This window comes from Anolis sagrei, chromosome 4 (assembly GCF_037176765.1).
Source record: "Anolis sagrei isolate rAnoSag1 chromosome 4, rAnoSag1.mat, whole genome shotgun sequence".
Lineage (NCBI taxonomy): Eukaryota > Metazoa > Chordata > Lepidosauria > Squamata > Dactyloidae > Anolis > Anolis sagrei.
In genome coordinates, this window is record NC_090024.1 from 185,314,761 (window position 1) to 185,338,077 (window position 23,317).

The 23,317-nt window shown below is 40.5% G+C and overlaps 1 protein-coding gene and 1 long non-coding RNA gene across 2 annotated transcripts in view; one reads left to right on the forward strand and one right to left on the reverse strand.

Annotated features, from left to right (window-relative positions):
• The window catches only part of ELAPOR1 (endosome-lysosome associated apoptosis and autophagy regulator 1), an 87,649-nt gene that overhangs the window by 16,039 nt on the left and 48,293 nt on the right, over window positions 1-23,317 (reverse strand). The window contains exons 4-12 of the mRNA XM_060773219.2: window positions 18,456-18,603; window positions 16,536-16,616; window positions 13,936-14,041; window positions 13,621-13,770; window positions 12,552-12,640; window positions 8,199-8,376; window positions 6,222-6,350; window positions 4,705-4,795; window positions 1,287-1,392 (exon numbers count right to left, since the gene is read on the reverse strand). Of these exons, the coding sequence (XP_060629202.2) occupies window positions 1,287-1,392; window positions 4,705-4,795; window positions 6,222-6,350; window positions 8,199-8,376; window positions 12,552-12,640; window positions 13,621-13,770; window positions 13,936-14,041; window positions 16,536-16,616; window positions 18,456-18,603 (1,078 nt within the window). The remainder of the gene's footprint in view (window positions 1-1,286; window positions 1,393-4,704; window positions 4,796-6,221; window positions 6,351-8,198; window positions 8,377-12,551; window positions 12,641-13,620; window positions 13,771-13,935; window positions 14,042-16,535; window positions 16,617-18,455; window positions 18,604-23,317) is intronic.
• Window positions 181-12,503, forward strand: LOC132773760 (uncharacterized). Its single transcript, XR_009631345.2, has 3 exons — window positions 181-410; window positions 1,367-1,416; window positions 10,775-12,503. It is a non-coding gene; the product is annotated as an uncharacterized lncRNA (long non-coding RNA).

Below are 23,317 nucleotides of genomic sequence, written 5' to 3' on the forward strand. Positions count from 1 at the left end.
TTTTAATTAACAGTCATCCTTCCACTTTTGCAGGTTTTGTGCTTGTGGTTTTGATTATTCATGAGTTTGAAATGCTGTCCTCACCTCCCAAGGTTGGGGCTGCCATGTGAACATTGTCCACAGGAGGTGAGCAAGGGGACTATTTGGGAGGTGCAACGTATTTGTTTTGTTGAGGACTTTCCTTCCTTTGCCTAGCTGTAACAGAAATTTGCAGCAGTGTAGGTAAGAGAAGGAGCTAGTTCCACGTGCCACCTCACTTGGCCAGCAAATCTGTCTGATCTTCCTCTTCTTATGTTTTGCAAATATCTGTTTTGTTTGAGGAAAAGATGACAGTTTTGGGGGGATGACAGTTTTGGGCGGAACAGGATCATAAAGTACACACACAGAGAAGGACAAGCTGAATCTGCAAGGTAAGTGACATTGCAGGCATGCCTGGAGCTGTTCCCTCTCTTCTTCCTGTTCGCTGCATGTTTTTTCTTTCTTTGCACAGCAAAACAAAGATGCGGGAAGAAGAAAAGAATCTGGGATTCCCAGGATAAGTGAAGTGCTGCCACTTTCCCCCCCATTCCCTCATGAACTGCACCCATATTTTGAATTTATTTTTCTATGTCCACTGCAACACAGAATAAAGACATACTAAAGATGTGTCTATGTCCAGGTTTAGTAGACTCAGTGTTGCTTTATATGTTTCATAAACATATATGAAACATTAGATAGTACATCATGCATATCCATATGTATTCCATTGGCCAGGAGTGACAAACTAATTTGGAATTCTTCCCTAGCTTCCTACATACGAAGCCTTGTTGGCCACATGACATCAGTGATTGGCTACGTCCCTGACATCACAGGTCCCCCAATTGTACTACTGGCTTTACTTTGTACTCCTCTTCTCTGAGGAAAGAAAGGAAGGAGCAAAGTACTATAGGAACATTCCTGTCCAACTGTACCCTCACTTCTTCCTTCCCAGTTCAAAGGGTCAGTAGCACTGAGCATGTATTGCCTGATTTTTTTCCCCCAGTCTCTGACTGGAGATAACAAGAAGATTCTCTGCTCAGCTTCTGACTGGGTAGATAGGATAAAAAGATGTTGTATAAATTCAAGGAAAGAATGTATAGCTTTTCAGTTTAAGGTTCCAGAAATTATAGATTTTTTTTAAAAAAAATGCCAGTGTTTCGTGGATTGCAGAGAAGGAATGTTATTCTTTCCGTAGACTGTCTTGTGCTATGGCTGAGACCTTATCAAAAGAAAACTTATCTACTCACCACCATGAAATAAACACTCACCACCATGAAATAAAGCTCACAATTCATACTGCAGACAGTTTCAAAGACAAATGTGATCTGTGCTATCTTCTTATTTTCAGAATCCTCCATTATCGTTTGTGGAAGACTGCAAAAGGACAAGCATACCCAGGTGCATTAACTGTTTAAAATGTTGGTGAGAATTTAACAGATGACAGTGGAAGGGAGAAGGAATGCCTAAAGATGGATGTACTCAGTTAGTGATTCTCACTTTGGTGGTGAGATATTAAAACAGAAGTTAAGTACTGGAGGGTAATACAATATAACGCTCCTCAACCTTGTATTAGTGGGGGATATGTTTCAGGAATTTGCATGGATATGTGAAACTACAGATAATAGCAAACTCTTAAAATGAAGGATTTCTGGCTCCAGAATACAATAGAGTCACACTGGAAATTAACAGAGGACATTAAAATGCATATAGAAAATATAAGGTAATTTGTTGGATGAGGATAAATGAAATGTATACCTCTTCTGTAGATATGGAGGTTGTATTGTATTCTAATTTGCAATATTATTGAAGAAGCTAAGGGTTCCTGTTCCAAAAGAATTCAGTGCTTGGCTATAGAGAGCGTGTAGCAGCCACACACAGTTCATACACATAACAGGTTGTTACTATTGTGATATAGATTGTAAAGAAATTATTCTAAGCATGCAGTGTAGAAACCAACAATGAAAGGGTCAGGGTATAGGAGAGTGCATTCCTAGACTGTGACCTTCTGGTCAGTGAATTCATGTTATCTCTGTGTCGGCTGTTTTAGAGATAAGAAAGAGTATATTATGATATCTGCAGCAATTGGTCATTCTCTTTCTCTGAACCTCGTGGAAGTAGAAGTGTGATCCTGTATATAGTGCAGTGAAAATGTAAATAAATCTAGAGCCACTCTTCTAAGCTGAAAGAAGGATGTGACTGATTAATTTGATGGGGCCAGCAGAGCAGGATAGCCGGTGCTCAAAAAACAGATGTTTTCCTGGGTCACAAAGGGGAACTTGTCAAGGAGATTTATGGAAGCCTCAGTTTCCATACCACCATCAGTTACACAAAAGAAGAATTTAATTCCTTATCTACTCTTTCAGTGGCTATGCATCACTGAGAATAATAGATTAAGGACTGTGGAAGTATTGTAGGCACAACACTCTCTTTGGACTTTAGGAGAGCTGATTTCCAAAAAATGAAGGAAACACTGAGCAGCATTCCGTGGACACAGATACTGAAAGACAAGGGAGTTACGGATGGATGGGAGTTTCTCAAGAGTGAAATACTCAAGGCGCAGTTGCAAACCGTGCCAACAAAAAGAAAAAATAGGGCAAGTGCAAAGAAGCCAGAATGGATGTCCAAAGAACTTCTAACTGTGCTGAGACACAAAAGAGACATGCACAAGAACTGGAAAAAGGGAGAAATCACCAAAGAAGAATTCAAACAAATAGCCAACAGCTGTAGGGAAAAGGTCCGCAAGGCTAAAGCACAAAACGAGCTCAGGCTTGCCAGGGACATTAAAAACAATAAAAAGGGATTCTTTTCTTATGTCAGTAGAAAAAGGAAAAACAAGGAGCGATAGGGCCTCTTCGAGGAGAAGATGGGGCAATGCTGACAGGGGATAGGGAAAAGGCAGAACTACTAAATACCTTCTTTGCCTCGGTCTTCTCACAAAAAGAAAGTCATCTTCAACCTCAGCAAGACGGAGTGGATGAGGGATTTGAGGACATCCATCTCCAAATTGGGAAACAAGTCGTACAGGAATACCTGGCCGCTCTAAGTGAGTTCAAGTCCCCAGGGCCAGATCAACTACACCCAAGAGTATTCAAGGAACTAGCGGAAGTCATTTTGGAACCATTGGCAACCATCTTTGAGAGTTCTTGGAGAACGGGAGAAGTTCCAGCAGATTGGAGGAGGGCCAATGTGGTCCCAATCAAGAAGGGAAAAAAGGATGACCCAAACAACTACTGTCCGGTCAGCCTCACGTCAATACCAGGCAAGATTCTGGAAGAGATTGTTAAGGAAGTGGTCTGCAAACACATAGAAACAAATGCGGTCATTGCTAATAGTCAACATGGATTTATCAAAAACAAGTCATGCCAGACTAATCTGATCTCTTTTTTTGATAGAGTTACAAGCTGGGTAGATGCGGGAAACGCCGTGGATGTAGCGTACCTGGATTTCAGTAAGGCCTTCGACAAGGTCCCCCATGACCTTCTGGCAAGGAAACTAGTCCAATGTGGGCTAGGCAAAACTACGGTGAGGTGGATCTGTAATTGGTTAAATGGACGAACCCAGAGGGTGCTCACCAATGCTTCCTCTTCATCCTGGAAAGAAGTGACGAGCGGAGTGCCGCAGGGTTCCGTCCTGGGCCCGGTCCTGTTCAACATCTTTATTAATGACTTAGATGAAGGGTTAGAAGGCATGATCATCAAGTTTGCAGACGACACCAAATTGGGAGGGATAGCCAATACTCCAGAGGACAGGAGCAGGATTCAAAACGATCTTGACAGATTAGAGAGATGGGCCAAAACTAACAAAATGAAGTTCAACAGTGACAAATGCAAGATACTCCATTTTGGCAGGAAAAACGAAATGCAAAGATACAGAATGGGTGACGCCTGGCTCGAGAGCAGTACGTGTGAAAAAGATCTTGGAGTCCTCGTGGACAAGAAGTTAAACATGAGCCAACAATGTGATGTGGCGGCAAAAAAAGCCAATGGGATTTTGGCCTGCATCAATAGGAGCATAGTGTCTAGATCTAGGGAAGTAATGCTACCCCTCTATTCTGTTTTGGTTAGACCACATCTGGAATATTGTGTCCAGTTCTGGGCACCACAATTCAAGAGAGATATTGACAAGCTGGAATGTGTCCAGAGGAGAGCGACTAAAATGATAAAAGGTCTGGAGAACAAGCCCTATGAGGAGCAGCTTAAGGAGCTGGGCATGTTTAGCCTGAAGAAGAGAAGGCTGAGAGGGGATATGATAGCCATGTATAAATATGTGAGAGGAAGCCACAGGGAGGAGGGAGCAAGCTTGTTTTCTGCTTCCCTGGAGACTAGGACGCGGAACAATGGCTTCAAACTGCAAGAGAGGAGATTCCATCTGAACATGAGGAAGAACTTCCTGACTGTGAGAGCCGTTCAGCAGTGGAACTCTCTGCCCCGGAGTGTGGTGGAGGCTCCTTCTTTGGAGGCTTTTAAGCAGAGGCTGGATGGCCATCTGTCAGGGGTGATTTGAATGCAATATTCCTGCTTCTTGGCAGGGGGTTGGGCTGGATGGCCCATGAGGTCTCTCCCAACTCTTTGATTCTATGATTCTATGATTTGGGAAAAGAGACACACTGCTGGATACAATATTTTACTGTACTTATTGCACTTTGCCTGTATAGCCTTGCCAACATCAAAAATTGTGAATACTCACCTGAATCCATGAATCAACAATGTCAAAATCATGAAGTCATTGTCAGAAGCTCCTGCTGCTGTGTAGATGTAATCACCAGCCACTTCCCATCCTGAAAGAAGCAATCAACATCTAACTAAATATAGTGTTCTTTCAAAAAGAGGATATTTCTGATCTGGATTCCATCATATAAAATGGGGACAGTAATTCCTTAAACATATGTACATTTCATCAAGGCTAGAACAAAAGTTCATAAAGGTTGAATGATGGCAGCTGCTCGGTCTCTGTTTCAGAGCTCTCTGTCTCTGTTTCATATGAACACATCTAGAATGTCAGCAGGATTTTACCATGATGAATGTTTCTTCACCTCTTCACGTTCATTTTTTGGTACTAACATGGTTAGGAAAATTCACATGGTTTTGTAATATTAGAAGTTATTAGGACAATTGAAAAGAGGAGACACAGAACTATTGACTACAGTGACAGACACTGAATTCAGTTCCAGCTTAATACCTGTACCACTGTCCGGATTGGCTTGTAAGGAAAATCACTTCTATTTCGACTAGGTGGTTTTTACACACATTCTTTTCCTATCCTTTCAGCTGAATTAAACTGCCCTGCTCTTAAATATCTAATACCAAGTACTAAGTGAATTTATATTTTCAGAGATAATAATCATTGACAGTGCTTTCCAAGCAAGCCTAAAGCCCATAGTTATCCTTCCAGAAGAATAATTTTCCCCAGCAAATATCTAGTGAAGATAAGAGAAAAATCACCTCTTAGGCTCTTAATCAGTTTATTTATATTCCAACTAGAACACATCCTGATTAATATTTATCCTTTTTTTGATAGAGATGATGTAAGCCAACTTTTAATTACCTGCAATATTCAACTTCATCAAATTGATTACTTATATATCCCTTTCTTTTTTTTCAAGGACTTTATACAGAAATTCATTATTTTGTTTTTGATTTTATTTTTATAGCCACCTAGTGAGAAGTAAGTTGACTGGGAGATGGTTCTCATTATTGTATCTTTCAAGTAGTTTCTGATTTATGGTGATTGTATTATGGAGTTGTCTCTGTAGGATTTGATCAGAGGGGCTTAATCTTTGTCTTCCTCTGCTGTTGAATGTGTGTGATTTGCCCAAGGCCACCCAGTGGGTTTCTATGGCTGAGCAGGGATTTAAACCCTACAACCCAGAGTCGTAGCTGAATGTTCAAACCATTGTACCACACTGGTTCTCAGAGACTGAGACTGAGAGATGGTGATTGGCCCAAAGCCAAACAATGAAAGGCGTCAAGTTTAAGTAGAGATTTGGAAACCTATCCTTTTCTACCCCAATCTACTTTACACTCATTGCACCACACTGGTAATTAACAACTGATTCCAACAAGTGGAGTTAGTCAGCCCCACAGTTTAAATGCATGTGAGTAAATCAGCTGTATAATCAGAACATGGAAAGGACTCAAAGAATGTAGTTGGCACACTAGAAAGTATATCCATATACAGGGGATAACAATATGTCACGAAGGTACCTGTCATTCGCTTGTATTCAAAACTAATTCCACTGAGGACTGTTGTTTCCATGTTAGATGGCAGAGTGTTCCACCATTTATATTCAAAACCTAGTGCTGGCTCAGTCCCAATAGGGCAGTTAACACAACCTGGGAACATAAGGAAATAGTATTATTAATCTCAGTAGGAAAACACAATTCCTGAATGCAGCTTCTACGTAACTGATTATCCTCCAAATCAGTGGTTCTCAACCTGTGGGTCCCCAGATGTTTTGGCCTTCAACTCCCAGAAATCCTAACAAGCTGGTAAACTGGCTGGGATTTCTGGGGTTGTAGGCCAAAACACCTGGGGACCACAGGTTGAGAACCACTGCTCTAAATATTTGGAACAACAAAAGCCAAACCTAGCGGCATCATTAGTGAGCAGAGACAAGGGGAATGGTAAGCCAAAACATCTGGAGCTTACCAGGTTGGTGAAGACTGTCCTAGGGTGAAAACAATTGCTAAGTGGCTAATAACATCCCTTGACATATATCATGCTCAAAATTCTTTTTGAAATACAATAGTAAAAATATGCTACATAGATGGCTTTAACAGTTCAGCTAGATAATTCCTTATCCAAAATGCTTAGGACCAGCATTTTGTATTTTGTTTTGTATTTTGTATTTTTTCAAAATACTTGCATAACTAGAAGATATTGTGGAGATAAAATTCATTTATGTTTAATACACATCTTACAATCATATCCTAAAGGCAATTTTATACACAATAATTTTAATAATTTTGTGCATGAAACAAAGTTTGTATATATTGAACCATCAGTAAGCAAAGGGGTCACTATCACAGTCACTCATGTGGACAGCTTTGAGTTTTAGAGTATTTTGGAATTCCAGATAAGGGATACTCAACTAATAATATGCTTGAGTTCTCATGCTGTGTAGTTGAGTTTCATTACTCAATATTATGTGGTAAATTTATTTAGTTTACCATATTGAAGGTACATTGGGAAAAGAATATTCTTTTTCTAAAGTGCAATGCTGTGCCTGCTTTCACAAGAATAGATCACCTTGTAGGTTGAAATAAAAAAATAGAAAGCAATTACATATTGCTTTTTTAAATTTCCAAAATGGTTGGGTGCAGTCAAGCTAAAAAGAAACCAGTAGCACTCTCTGCACAATCCCATGAAATTCACACCAAAAAGAGGGCTCCATTCACCTTTGTTTAAAATTAAGTGAGGTTTTTTGAATGTCAGGAGTGACTTGAGAAACCGCAAGTCTCTTCTAGAGTGAGATAATTAACCACCTGCAAGGACATTGCCCAGGAAACACCCAGATGTTTGATGTTTTACCATCCTTGTGGGAGGCTTCTCTCATGTCTCCCCATGGGGAGCTGTAGGTGAGATGGTAGCTCATCTACCATCACTCCTCGGATTTGATCCGCTAACCTGTCAGTCAGCAGTCCTGCTGGCACAAGGGTTTAACCCATTGTGCCACCAGGGGCTCCTATTAAGTGAGATAAGTAGGGAGAAGAAACCAGTGTAAGTCATGAATTGGCTACTACAGCTTTGCAGGCATTTCATGCTATACTGGCTATACTGATATGACTGATGGTAGTTGTAGCTCCACACCCACCACAAGAATGTGAAGGGTCACAGCTGCCTCTTTTTAGTCAAAACAGATCAAGCAGCCCTTTTCCTGGTGCTCTGTTCAGTCCCATTACTCTGCTGCCACTGATAAAAATATAGATAATTAGAATTAATGATGAAGAAACTAAAGAGTGGGAACAAAGCTCGCACAAACAGGACTGGGCATGTTTTTATCACTTCTGAGTCCAGAAGGCACAATTAAAATGGAGGCTTCAAATCCCAAGTCTCTGTTTCTTAGGGAATGTGTTGCACTGATGATTGTAGAGATCCCTGCCAGTTTCAGAATTTTTAAGGAACAGAATTCATGTAATAAATTTTGCCTGACTGAAAAGGTAACAATGGAATAGCATTACCAGACCCATTCGAATAAGTTCCATATGGGCAGGGCTCACAGGAACTGTTGTTTGTCTTGAAAAATCCAGGGTTGCAAGGCGGACACAAAGTTTTTATGCCTGACGGGGGCAATTTGACAGACTTTGGAAGATCTTCATTACAGATCTTTGGTTCAGCCCATTTGTACATTAGCTGAGTCTGTGAAGACAAAGTGATATAAAGTTATTGATACCAAATGTTTCAGCAACACATTAGTGTGCCAAAAGCTTGATCCCCCTATATCAGATATCAGATTTGGCTGGATACCGAGCAGAATTAAGTCTCGTAAGACTAGTTCTTGTGCTTTTCAAAACTGAAGTAGAACCAAAATTAAATCTGCACAAAGCCTTATTGTCAATTAGGCTTTGAACTGGCTGCATTTGTGCCATGCTGGGAGAAAGGCAGATTATACTTTACTTATTTATTCTGCTTTATACCCCAATCACTCTCCCTCATTGAAGGACTCATAGCAGCTAACAGTTGCCGATATAAATAAAATGAATGAAATAATGAATTATTGGCAAAATAGTATGCCATGGCAGTCAAGGGAAAGAAGGTTGATAAGTGCATTTTCTAAATACAGAACATGTTTTACTGGTCTTTTCCATTACTGTGCTTTATAGACAATGATAAATGCAATGCCTTATTTGCTAAGCTGTTAACTGTTTTTTTTGTTTTGTTTTTTTTTGGAGCAGAAAGTTAACAGTCCTTTGCAAATCTGAAGCTCTCATTCTGTGTCAGAACATGGCTTCAACATTTTTGGGACACGGTTTCAATAACGCCTTCCTAAACAATAAGCTAACTCTTTTCTGTGAACTTTCTACACCACAGGACCCCCCCCCCCCTCTCTAGATAGATAGATAGATAGATCAATCCTTTATCTATGCCAATTTAAACAGGCAGTTGAACCATTATTTTCCTCTAGTTAAGAAGAAAGAATGTACTTGCATTCATTTCCTGTTTTCCTATAGTTCTTCATGTTCATGTAATATGTGTAATTATTATAATTAGAAAAGAGGATACTGTAAATGGATGGTTTAGGATACTGCCTAAACACCATGAAGGCACCAAATTATCTCTGATCTTGGAAGTTCAAAACAGTCAGGTCTGATTCATACTGGGAAGGGGGACTGCCAAGGAATACCATGTGCCACAGACTGAATTTCAGAGCAAGAAAACCCACCTCTGACTATTTCTTCTTTAAAGAAAAACATAATTCATAGGGTCACCATAGGTTGACAGGCAGTTTGAAGATGAATGTACATACACATACACAAGAAGCAAAACAAAGCCAAGAGCGTTACATTTGTTGGCATTTAATCACCACCAGTAGAGTTATTTTCCTACTTGTCAGAATACATTACGTCTTTTTTGTCTTACTTTATTTGAGGAAGGCAACAGAATATGAAGTCTTTCACCACGTGCCCCCCTTATAATTTGAGAACAAGTTTTCTCTTCAACTTAATCACAGTTCAACTCTTCTGTTTTGGTTCCCCACTTTTATCTCATGTATTTTTTTATCACAAGCCTAAATTCAAGTACAACTAAATTCAAGTACAACTAAGCTCGGAAGCTTCAATTAGTCCAACGGTTGGCAGCCATGATACTAACAGGAGCGGAGCGCAGGGAGCATACAACTCCTCTGCTGCACCAGCTCCACTGGCTGCCGATTTGCTACCGGGCTCAATTCAAAGTGCTGGCATTGGCCTTTAAAGCCCTAAACGGTTCTGGCCCAACCTACCTATCCGAACGTATCTCGGCCTATCAGCCCAACAGGACCCTAAGATCTTCTGGGGAGGCCCTGCTCTCTATCCCGCCTGCTTCACAGGTGCGGCTGGCGGGGACGAGAGACAGGGCCTTTACTGTGGTGGCCCCTCGGCTATGGAACGCCCTTCCCATGGAGGTAGTAGTGCATGGTAGTAGTTTCTGAAATGGTTTGAACTGCTGCTTTTATAAAGTAATTCATTATGTTGCTCACTACTATACTCAGCCTAGGAAATGCCAGCATCAGTGCTTTTGAAAAGGGTAGCTTGCCTCTTAATTTATCATTACCACTTATATTTATATAAGTGATACATGGTAGGGTTTTTTTGTCTTTCTAACTGTTGGACAAGGGTTTCCATGTCTCTCAGAGCAGCACGAGGCTCCATGTGCTGCTGCTTCCAAGTTCTGATACTGAAATTCAGGTCACTGTACTCAGCAATGTGAGCTGCTTCTACATGCCACAGGGAGTTTGGGTGTCTCCCAGTAACATTTATCATAGTTGCTATACTGTGGCTTCTTAAGTAACATAATTTCAGCATTGGAATGGGTGCTGCGCAGGCCAATTTGTCAGCAGTTAACTATGCAGAACTCTCACCCTCAGTTTAAATGAAGGTAAGCATAATGAGTAATTAATGCAGTCTGTTCCTCATCACGGCAAGAGGACTCATGTTAATATTGATCTTCCACTATCACCTCATTTAAAAAATGAACAAATTAGAGGTGGGAGTGTTGCTTTGAATGTGTTATGTCTAGACCCTGTCACTCCTTAGCACAACAGCATCATTCATTTCAGATGCTGGACTATGCTACATGTTTCTGTTGAAGCTGGGGTAGCCTTATTGAAGATCTGAAGAACATCACCACAGAGATCATGTGACTGAAGATGGCAATGGTGAAGTTGAGAATTTTGGGGAACTGTCTCTTGATATGGTGAGGGAAAACAAGGGGCATACAGTAGGAGGACATCTTTTTTGCATGCAGGTAGATTCTAAATCCAGCCCCTGCCTTCTCCAAGTTCACCTGTCTTAAACCACGATGAGCTACTAACATTATAGGTAAAGAATATTGAGATAGAATGGATAATGATCTATTATAGTAGGAAAAACCTTCTATTATCCATCCCAAGGTTGAAGTGCTTATATTCTAAACTAATCTTGTGCCACTCTTCTTCATACGTGAAAAAGCATTGTGAGAATATTCCAGGAAGAGAAAAAAAATTCAGTGTCACCCATGTCAGTTGATAGGACAACAGTCAGAAGTCAGGAATAGAATCAATCTGCTCCTTTCTCTCCACCTCTGTTGCTTAATGTAATTGCAGTTTCTTGGCCAAGTGGTTTAATCTGTTAACATTTTTAAATCCCTCTTTATAAACAAGGATTGGGGAGCTTGACTTTTGAGTTTGCTTTCTCTCTCACTTCATTGGTGCAAAATGAGCACTGCAGGGAGAAGGGGACAGTTCAAAGCAGTTGCATATTAGACTACACAACAGCTTCCTGCTGCACTCAGTCCAAAAGATGTGAGACACAGCAGGGTGAAGAGGTTCAGAAGAAATGTGCTCTCTTGTCTCTCTTCCCTCCCATCTTAGTTGACCTTGAAAACTGCAAGTGGGCTGCTTGATTTGGAGAAAAAATTCCCCTCTCAGCAACACAATTTCTTACTGCTTTTCATCTCCACAGGTGAAAAAGGAAGTATTTGCATCCTTGCTATTACTGGTGTTTGGAGGCAATTCACTTCTTCTAGAGAGTTCTAAGAACTAGCAGTCCCTGATGTCATTAAAATTATCCTGTTTCTTTCAAGTTACAATCAGGTTACACATTTAAAAATGTCTATCAAAGGCCATAGTTAAATCCTGTATTTCAGTACCTGATTCACCTGTTGGGTATTATAGATTACTAATTCTAAAAACAGCCAAATTCATAAAGCAATGAATGAATTAATGCCATTGTTTGCCAAAAAACCTGAAGCAGCCTGGCTTTTGACAACAAAATGCATTCAATTTAAAGAACAAGCCAACCATCTGCAAACATTGATTATTAAAAGGCAAGACGGTGCTCTTACAGGAAGCAAAGAGGCATTGCATGCCATGTGTTTTGGGTTGCAATAATGAAAAGAAGAGTAAAATGATGATGACTGGTTTGTCCTTTGTAAAAATATGTGATTAGCCATTTTTCTGGTGTTAAAATACTTTTGTGCCTGTAGTCTTAACGATTATGAACTGCTCTTCTGCTCTTTCTTTCAGTAGTAAGAAAAGAGGGAAATACTACATGAAAATACAGCTAGAGTAAAGTGGCTGTGCCATGTTCTCCCCTCCTTCCCACTTTAAAGAAAAAGAGAGCTGAGCATAACAACTCTTCTGCAAAATCCTCTTCTGAGAACCACCCTGAGATAACAGGAAAGGGGTACACTTTAATTTTGAAAATAGATCACCACATGGTGGTGCTATAGGCATGAAGAATGCTTCTAAGAAGGTACAAAGGTATTACACTTCAAGAACCTAAATGAGAATCTAGGGAAATCCTACTGTTAACATGTAACCATTGTAATGAGAATAAATTAAAGAATATGCATACCTCTCCATTTGTATCACATGCTGTATGAGTATAAAAATAATCCTTATCTGTACAGGCTGGGCGTGGCTTGCATAATGAAGAACCTGGTTCTTTAGCGTAGAAAGAAACAATGGTTATAGTCACATAGAATGAAAAAAACACAGAAACAACTAAGTAGAAAGCTGTTTTAAACATATGTGTATGCACATATATATGCTTGCACACACAACCCTTTTTTCCAGTGCCAATATTTGCTCTTCTAGAAACTGTTGGGTTCTACAAATAATGTGTGTTGTATTTGCTTAAGGCACTAGATTCTGATAGGAACAAAGTCTAAGTTTTTGTATAATTAGCTTCTGTAATAGGAGCAGGCAATTACCAGTCTTTAGCATGTTTCTCTTAAATGGAGTGCCCTTCTCCCCAAGTTGAGAAGGAAGTACTCAGCAGCAAGTAGTTCACTATTCATCTCCCCAGTGCTTTCTAGTAGTCTAGCAAATTGTATCAAAGAACACATTTTCCTACTATAACTTCCCCAATTTAGGATAAAATGGCACCAGAGTTTTTAAATCTGTGGATTTTTTTTTTCAAATTTGAAAATTTAAAAATTCCAACATATGTACATACAATTACAAAATCTTTTTGATAGAATTGGCTGGCTGTTACCCAGAGCTTTTGGAGAGTTCTTAGGGAAAATCTCCACCTTGGAAGATCTAAGTCTGGATAGGTTTCTCTGCCATTATTAATAACCATGTATGCCTGGTTTCATCTTCTGTTACCCACGTCTCTAAACTTTTCCAGGTTGCCAAGGAAAAGGGAAAATAAAAGATGAGGGCTCTCCCTAAATTTCCATGGTACTAAATGCACATGTAAGGTTTCTGAAAATGCTCATACTCTTTGCTGATTAAAATGTGACTTTTTGACAGAGAACAGAAGAAATTGGGTTTAAAGTAAACTTGAACAACAGCACTGTGAAATGAAGTTGTCGAATTTGCAATCAGCTGGGGATGTGGGACACTTTACTTATTAAAGTTGGGGAATCAATCTCTTTTTATAGTTTTTAGATAATCAGCAGAAACGTCTAAAATGCTACCTGAATACATTGCTGGTTCACATTGCTGGCAGGCAGTTGCTCCCTTGCTGGAGAAGGAGTTTGCTGGACACTGTCGGCAGGATGAGGAACCTGATTTGGATGTGTAGGAGCCTGCCTTACAAGGAAAGCATTCTGAAGTATACGCTACTCCTAAGGAAGACAAGAAGAAAGTGTGTGTGTGGAGGGGTGGGGGGAGGATGGTTTGAAAAGATAAACTGGACTGCAGAATATTTTGCCCCCTAACAATACTGCAGAGGCAACAGGCACTGTGGTGAACAGCTACACTATATGTGCCAAAAAAAAAAAAAAACCAACCTGTAATTGCAATGTTCCTCACCAACACAGGCTTGGGAGTTTTGGACCACACAGAGAAGGCTGTTGTTCTCCAATATAAGGCGTTATTGCCACGATTCAGCTTTACCTGTATATATTAAACTCAAAGTTAAAATACAGGCTTATATTGAAATGGTGTTCCCTTTGAGATTTTGAGACTGTTTAAAAGAATGCACAGATTTTCCACAAAGCATTAACAACCATAGGTCCACAAAAACCAGTATTATTATTACAAGTATCATGGCCATCTTACACTATAAATTGAATGGCCATCTTACACTATAAACTGAAAACCTGTTCACGGGCCTCTATACCGAGAGGCTGCAGAACCCACTACCTCCAGGGCATTACTTCTGAAACAGCTGCCTTGTTGGAAAACTATTAGAGGCTCCACAACGAAGACCCATTCAGTGAGCAGACTCTTCAGGCAGCGCAGAGCATTGTGTCCTCCATCTCTGAAGCCAAGAAAGAACAGTGGATCAAATTGATCACAGAGGTCGACATGGGCAGGAGCAGCCAGAAGGCGTGGAGGCTGCTGAGACGGCTGAGCAACGATCCCTCACAAACTAATACCCATGCCAACATAAAGGCAGATCAGATAGCACACCAACTCTTGAAGAATGGGAAACCCAACCTTGCCACCAAAGTAGGAAAGAAACCAATAGCCAGACAGCCGGAGATTGAGAACAACAACCTCCATGAACCCTTTACATCTACTGAATTGGACATGGCTCTCAACAAATGTAAGAATGGCAAAGCAGCTGGCTTGGATGATCTACGGATGGAACAAATCAAGAACTTTGGTCCAAAAGCAAGGCGCTGGCTGCTGGAGCTGATGAACAACTGCACTGCATCCTGTCAGATCCCCAAAATCTGGAGGAAAGCAAGAGTCATAGCCATCTTGAAGCCAGGCAAAGACCGTAATGACCCAAAAAGCTACAGACCAATCTCCCTGTTGTGCCACCTCTACAAAGTTCTGGAGAGACTTATTTTGCATAGAATTATGGAAAATATAGACCCCTGTCTGATCCCACAGCAAGCTGGCTTCAGAAAAGGCAAAAGCTGCACATCGCAAGTGCTGAACCTGACCCAGCACATAGAAGATGGCTTTGAAAGGCAGCAATCACAGGAGCTGTCTTCATAGACTTGTCAGCAGCCTATGATACTGTGAACCACCGCCTCCTCCTGAGAAAAATGTATAATATCACAAAGGACTACCACCTCACCCGCCTCATAGGAAACCTGCTACAAAACAGGAGCTTTTTTGTTGAGTTCCAGGGCCAGAGAAGCAGATGGCGGAAACAGAAGAACGGCCTGCCTCAGGGGAGCGTGCTTGCTCCATCCATGTTCAACATCTACACAAATGACCAGCCACTGCCAGAAGGGACAGAGAGTTTCATCTATGCTGACGATCGTGCCATTACTGCTCAAGCAGGGAGCTTTGAGATGGTAGAACAGAAGCTCTCCGAAGCTCTAGGTGCTCTTACTGCCTATTACAGGGAAAACCAGCTGATCCCTAATCCATCTAAAACACAGACATGCACCTTTCACCTTAAGAACAGACAAGCATCCCGAGCTCCGAGGATTACCTGGGAAGGAATCCCACTGGAGCATTGCAGCGCACCCAAATACCTGGGAGTCACTTTGGACCATGCTCTGACCTACACGAAGCACTGCCTGAACATCAAACAAAAAGTGGGCGCTAGAAACAACATCATACGAAAGCTGACTGGCACAACCTGGGGATCACAACCAGACACAGAGTGAAGACATCTGCCCTTGCGCTATGCTACTCTGCTGCTGAGTATGCATGCCCAGTGTGGAACACATCTCATCACACTAAAACAGTGGATGTGGCTCTTAATGAGACATGCCGCATTATCACGGGGTGTCTGCGACCCACACCACTGGAGAAATTACACTGCTTAGCCGGTATTGCACCACCTGACATCCGCCGGGAAGTAGCAGCCAATAGTGAAAGGACCAAGGCAGAGACATCTCCAGCTCATCCCCTGTTTGGGTATCAGCCAGCACGTCAACGACTTAAATCAAGACATAGTTTTCTTAGAACTACAGAGACACTCGCTGGAACACCCCAGCAAGCGAGAGTCCAAAAGTGGCAGGCCCAAACCCAGCACCTCAATTCATGGGTGATACCAGATGAGAGACTCCCCCCTGGGCACTCAGAAGACTGGGCGACTTGGAAGGCGCTGAACAGATTGCGCTCTGGCACCACGAGATGCAGAGCCAACCTTCAGAAATGGGGCTACAAAGTGGAATCCTCGGCATGCGAGTGCGGAGAAGAACAAACCACTGACCACCTGCTGCAATGCACCCTGAGCCCTGCCACATGCACGATGGAGGACCTTCTTGCGGCAACCCCAGAGGCACTCCAAGTGGCCAGATACTGGTCAAAGGACATTTAATCAAATACCAAATTTACAAAATCTGTGGGTTTTTTTTCTTTCTTTTTTTTTCTTTTTCTTTTTAATCTCTGTGTTTGTTTTGCTCTGTTGGAATTGTAATACAATGGTTGCTGATGACACGATAAATATATACTATAAATTAATTTCTCCACTTACACTGTGGACCTCCCACCCTTTCTCTGTGGTCGTCATCCATCGTGATTCCTCTACTGTGGGCTGGCACTGATCATTCTGAATCTGCAACAAAGGAAAATCTAAAATAAGGAAAATAAATTGACTGGATTTACTTAAAATATCAACCAAAAGGTTAATTGCTGTGTCCTTCTGCAGGTGGAAGAAAAAACCCTTTGTATGAGAGAGATTTAATAATGCAGAAATAATGCCTTCATATAATGAAATAATAAAACACATGAAGGATAAAATGTGGTAAGTTTCTTTGGGCTCCTACAAAGTGAATTCTAAGACAAATGTTCTAGTCAGTTTCACAGAGCTAAATTAGAGCATCTTATTTGAATTGTAACAAATACTTTGAATAATTTTATGTCCATTTAATGCGCTAGCTCACTACTTCCTTAAAACCAAGTGAAATACAGTAATAGAAACACCTGTTAACAAAATAATCACAAAATACTTCAAAATTGTTAAGTCAACTACAAAGCACTTTAAAGACAGTAATGTTGTATGAGCTCTGTCAACCAAATTCAGGTTGCAATTGTTGTCTGTCAGGAATGCCTTGATTGTGCTTTTCCTGCCTGGCAGGGGTTGGATTGGATGGCTCATATAGTCTCTTCCAACTCTATGATTCTATTTTATGAAGTCTTTTGTTATTATAGTGAATAAGCGAGCAAAAGCTGCCAAAAAATTATGGGTTTTTAAAAACAAACATTACCTTTGAAATGTAAAGAAATTACCATTATATATTAAGGAGGAATGCAAAAAGGTATTCCTATCAAAATTAATTTACAAAGAACTATACTAGAAAGAATGGCACAGCAGCCGGATAAAGAAGCTACTGTGTGTCATGAAAGTACAGCTGACCCTCTCAATTTGCTGCGATTAGGGTCATTCGTCACAAAAGTGGGAAAAATAAAATGATTTTTTTAACCTGAGAGAACATCTCTCTAGAAATATTCAGGTCCTCCAGTAGGGCTCTATGGTCAATTTCGGCTGGATGTTGACCACATAATTAATCTGGAGATCTTACAAAAGCTTAGAGAAGCATTCTCTCTTAAAATCTCTAGGTCTTTCAACATGACAGCCCTCCCTCTCTAGCCACTTTAGGAAAGAACTGAAAACATGGACGTGGAAGCAGGCATTCGGAAATTATTAATTATAACTTATCATGATGGTGAATTATTTGGAACTGGTTTTTGCCCTGGTGTACAATATAAGCAGGATATTTTATCAGGATATTGTTATTTTTAGTTCTTAGTTTGCTTTGTTTTTGTTATTGTTGTTTATGTATTTATTCTATTTTTTTTGTTTTGGTTTTTGTACTATGACTTATATTTTGTAAGCCACCCGAGTCCTGCTTGAAGAGGGGGCAGAATATAAATAAAGTTAATTGTTATTACTATAATTACACAGCGAACAATTTAGTCAGCACCAATTGTGTTTAAATGCAGGCCAAGGTCTTTAGGCACTGCACCCAGTGTGTCAATCACCACTGGGACCACCTTTATTGGTGCCAGAGTCATTATTATTATTATTATTATTATTATTATTATTTGTTCAGTTAACCTGACCATAACTTTCACAAGAAGCTGGGGGGCATAGAGATTTTTAGAATGAACATATTCAAATCTGTGAATATAATCAAATTTGTAAAAATTAAGCCTGCAAATATAGACAGCTAACTGTAAACATGAATATCTATTGCCTTTCAGGGTATCAGTTTTAAATTTCAGAAATCCTTCTCCTCAGCTCTGAAAGTGAACTTTATTTTTTTTCTAACATACCACTCCCATCACACAGACTAAGATAGCCTCTTGTATGCAGAAGTGATCGTTTTTGTAAGATAGTACATCTTGAACAGCATACAGTAATACAAAGCAAGACAAGTTGTGAGAAACATACAAAGAACTCAAAGACGATGCTGCTGTCTGAGTAGATGTACTCAAAGGAGACGGTGCCAGATTGCTTGAGATTAACTGCATACATCAGAGTGGCAGTGCACTCATCTGTGTTGGAGGCAATGTAATCTCCCTTAGGAGTCCACGTTGACCTGGAACAGAGCAGAGAAAGAAACTCAGCAGTTAAGAATACTACTCCACAGTTCAAGAAAAAAGGCACTTCCAAGATGTTACAAAGGAGTCACATTAACAGCTGGCATGAAAAAGCATATATGCTGGACATTATTCCTCCAATGAAATAATAAGTGTAATATTTATAAAGAATTCATTCCATCTTCTAAGAAAAAATGCAGAAATCTCAGAGGCAATCTGATTTCTTTTATTAGATCGTGCCAGGTTAGATTTGACCTGGAGATCAAGAGCAATTAAAATAGAAGGCAGATGCTCCTAGCTAAGTCATACAATCAGAGTATACAAAAATATTCAAATCTGTTGTATCAAAACGGTCAGCGACTCAGTATACATTCTGGATATTACTCATTTACTATATGCTAGGGATGTATAATGAGTGAATCATTTCTCGTGCAAACAGATTTTTTCTTCTCCTTAGAACTCTTTTATCGGAGGCTCAGAAAAACAAAAGTCATCCCCTGACTGGAGCCACCCCAAGACTTGAAATCCCCAGAAACTGGGCCTCAAAAGGTGCAACTTACCAAGGGCAATATGATAAGGCAGCTCTCTGACCACTGGACCACCTCATATGACCACAAACCTTGTTAAAATGTAAGACTGGAAAGTGAACCTGCTGTGCAGGTGAAAATTCAGAACTTCGTGAAATTCCTAGTAAACATGTTCTTATCAAGTGCTATTAAGTGCAACCCATTTTTGGCTCCTTGCTTCAGGAAGAAGAAACAGCTCAAAGCATGCTGTCAGATTCAGACATTACTGCTTCTCTCTCTTCAGTAGAGAGACACTACAAAAGTTATGTTTCTCTTCTTTTTCTGGGAAATGGATAAAAAAAATCTTTCATCTACAAAACTTGTCATGGGCATGCTCTCTGAAGCTTGTGCCTGCTGTATCCATGGCACATAATCACTGCCCAAGGGAAAGGCCTGGAATCAGTTGTGTAACTCCATAGTTCTGGGTTCTTCCCAGTATTTGCCTTCTCAATTTGGTAGCCTCAGTCATCTCCAGATACATCCCACCTCTTTGACACATCTAGCACAGTTTAGTCTGCTGTGTCCTAAAATCCCTCATGATCTTTCATGAGTCAAAGTTTAGTAGTGAGGTGTCAAGCTCTCAGCTTTCTTTTCCACCAAGCAGGCCAGTTTGCACATGATGTTGGGATAGCTTTTTACATCATCATTCAGGGAAACAATCATAATATAAATGTTGCAGGACAATCCATGATCCATGTTTTTTTTTGTCCTGTGTATGTGGTAGTATAGCACCCTGGACCCAGGCATGAAGCCCCTCAAGCCTCCCCCCCCCCCCGAAATTCTCATGGTGGTTCGCGAAAAGGCCTTACTGGTGCATTATTTAAACTGTTATGTTTATTCATATCATGATCTGATCACCATGCTCAATATATCCCATATGCATGGGGGTATTGGGGTAACGATACAAAAGGTTTGGTAGGGTAGATCCTCTTTCACTCAGACTCAGCCCCCCCCCCCCCCGCGAAACAAACTCGCCCCCCCCTCCTCCCCAAATCGAAATCCTGGCTACGGGCCTGCCTGGACCTTTTTCTCATAAATTGTTCTCCAACTAAATGTCTGTACAAAACACCCGTTTACTCTCCCTCTTAAAGAGTTTATGTTTATAAGTCTCAGAAATTGTGAGAGCAACGAGGTACCTCCACCCCATACCAAATAATTCACTCATTTCTTCTCAGCAGTATCCCTCCCCCACAAACCATGTGCTCGCCCCGAGCTCACAAACCCAGAAGAAAAAAGATGACTAGCAAACTTCCAAAAAGCTTAGTCAAACAGAGCCCACAAGACTGTGAAGACAATGGACAACATTTTAATAGGTTGGTAGAAAGTGACAATGTTTGTGAGGTCCTCATTGTTATTTAATTCTGCTTGCTTCTCATGTACCCTGCCTTATATATATACATGTCTGCTTTTCCCCAAGCTAGGCAATCACCCTCACCCCCCAAATAACATTCCTTGTTTCATCAAAAACACCTTGTTTTCTAACCAGCCTCCCTTTTCTTCCGAAGTCATTATATTTAGTTAAAAATACACACAGGGTTGGTTTTACTTTGAAGCAGCAGAAGTTTAGATAAATCTCCCATGTGCATAATATATGCCAGCCACATATTTTGGAATTTCATGAACATTTATTAAAACTAAAAGAAATGTGCTTTAATTATTTGCAATAAGCTTTCAAACGAACACACAAACGACAGCAAATACGCCATCTCTGGTCTGCCATCTCCACTGAATGGAAACTTCCCCTGAATCTAAGACAAAGTAGCAGATCCAGACAACTCTTAATGAGACAAATTCGCAATGGTAATCTGCTGCTCTGTTCCCATGCACAGACTTAGAAGTTTGATGAATAATTTAAGTGATATGAGAAGTAGGTTACATTTGCAAGTTGCACAAACACTTCACAGCACCAGGTTGTTGAGTTTTTCCTCCAAAAGCTCCTCTTTAAAGTCTTGTCTCTTGCCTGATTAATCTGAGCTCATTTTTCCTCAGCATCAAAATGATCAAAGCACCAGGAAGGAAAAACAAGGTGGCAGTATTAGACTCCAGTAGGTAAGCATTGGAGTCTGATGGATAGGACAAAAGGCCCATCTTTGACTAGAGTTAACCTCTTGCGCACTTTAAAATCACAAGCTCACAAAATATTCACATCATCACAGTATTAGGCTTAATTGCTACAACTAGGATTAAAACCATAGGCAGACAAGAGCAGAACAGAAATTGCTAAAATTCATGGTGGCTGAGCTTGGGCAGCAGGAGTGGACCATGCATCATAATAGCCCACCAGTCCACAGAGCGAAAAATGTGCCCAATCACATATCAGTTTTAGTTAAGGCTGTCAGCAGTTTTGTTTCCCAGCATCTTGGCTTGATTATGTTCAATTCAATTCAATTGTAAGAAGCATTGGCTAGGATCAATAATACTACTGGAGCAGCTGCATGGGTGGGAACAAACATGGTAAGTTGGCTAGTGGGCTGCAGTCTCTAATGATAATAATCTTTAGAAGAATAAAAGCAGTGATTACTACCATCCCTTTTCCATGCTTTGACACTAGCACAAAATGTCAGAGTAGAATCAAACAAATAAAGCGTGCTCCTGCCAATGTCATGTACAGGAGTCAGCATGTTGAAGTAATTTGCCGTTATTGTAACAGCTGCTACCTGTTTCGACATAACTTTTAAGGTAAGTGGAGGACTGGGAAACATGCACTGATGCTGGTGTTTGGACTCCAATGAGCAGTGTCTTTACATATTATTTGTACAAGGTAGAGGAAGTGTCACCTTACCTTGTATATAAGGTGGTCTTCCTCTGACCCATAACCCAGCACCTCCTAGCACTAGCGTGTTAAAGAATACCTCCAAGAAAGTGTCAGTTCTTCTAGAACTGGAAGGCATGTGATGTGTTATTATAGAGAGTTAATACTTTCATGCTTTAGTAAGATTCAGGCTTGCACTGTTTACTACTAGTTGGTACACAAACAGATTATGAAGGGGCAGTTGTTGGGTTAGCCTGTTTCCCTGACAGTAATTTTCAAAGGAAAGGAAAAGCTCTTACTGGGAATGATATAAAAGAGATCAAGAAACAAATTAAAGATGGTATATGGGGAAAATGTTTTACAACTCAGAGTGCCAAAAAGTTGACTGATCACTTCAATAATCACAGCAAGTATCAAGTATTTGCTTTCCAACCAAGCAGGTTGTTAAAAACAGAGGAGACTTTGTAAATCATGCAGATTTGCCTGGCATGTGGAATTAGAGAAATAAGTCTTGAGAAAAGTAATGAGGGGTATAATGAAAAACAAGGCATGTCAAATCAAACTTGAATTGACCCCCATTATCATTTTCATTATGCACTATTTCGTTAATATTGTCTTTTTCATCATTAAATGGTACACATTTTGAATGATAGGCTAAGTTGAGGAAAAACAGATTCTTCTCATTAAACATTGAATGGAAAATCATATTAAAAACTGCAAAAGCAATTATTTCTTATTGTGAAGTCAAACTGAAATTTCTACAATGGCATTTGAACGAATAGGCAAGATTTGGTTTTGCTTCTTTCAGTATCTTGCATCTGTTTCATCAGATGTTTGGATCTTTTCCCTAAGACTTGTCATTTGTCACTTTTAATTTAAACAAAATTTGGAACACAAAAGAATTAAATATTATGTTCAACTGATAAAACTGCATGATTAAAAATTACTAAAATTTTAATAAGTTATACAGTTTCCCTCACTTACTGTGGGTGTTAAGTTCCAGGGCCACCCACAATAAGTGAAAATCCGCAAAGTAGGGATGCTATGTATGTCCTGCCTCAGTGCATAGGACCACCCACTCCTTTCTCCCCTCCCCTCTCTCTCTCTCACTCAATCCCTTCACCTTCTCTTTCCTCTCCTCTTTTCCTCTCCCTCCCTCCTCCCTTTGCACACCACACTTCCTGTTGGCTCCTCCTAGTGTGCCTGGCTCCCTCTCCCCTCCTCCTCCTCTTTCCCTTCCTCCTTCCCCGTTCATGCTTGCTTTCTTCACCTTCCTCTTCTCCTTCTCCTCTTCAGGGCTGAAAGGGTGCATGGAAGTTGCAGGGGAGAAGGAAAGGACTGTCAAGGAAGAAAGGAAGGAAAGGAAGCAAGTCCTTCTTGCCTTTCCCTTCATCG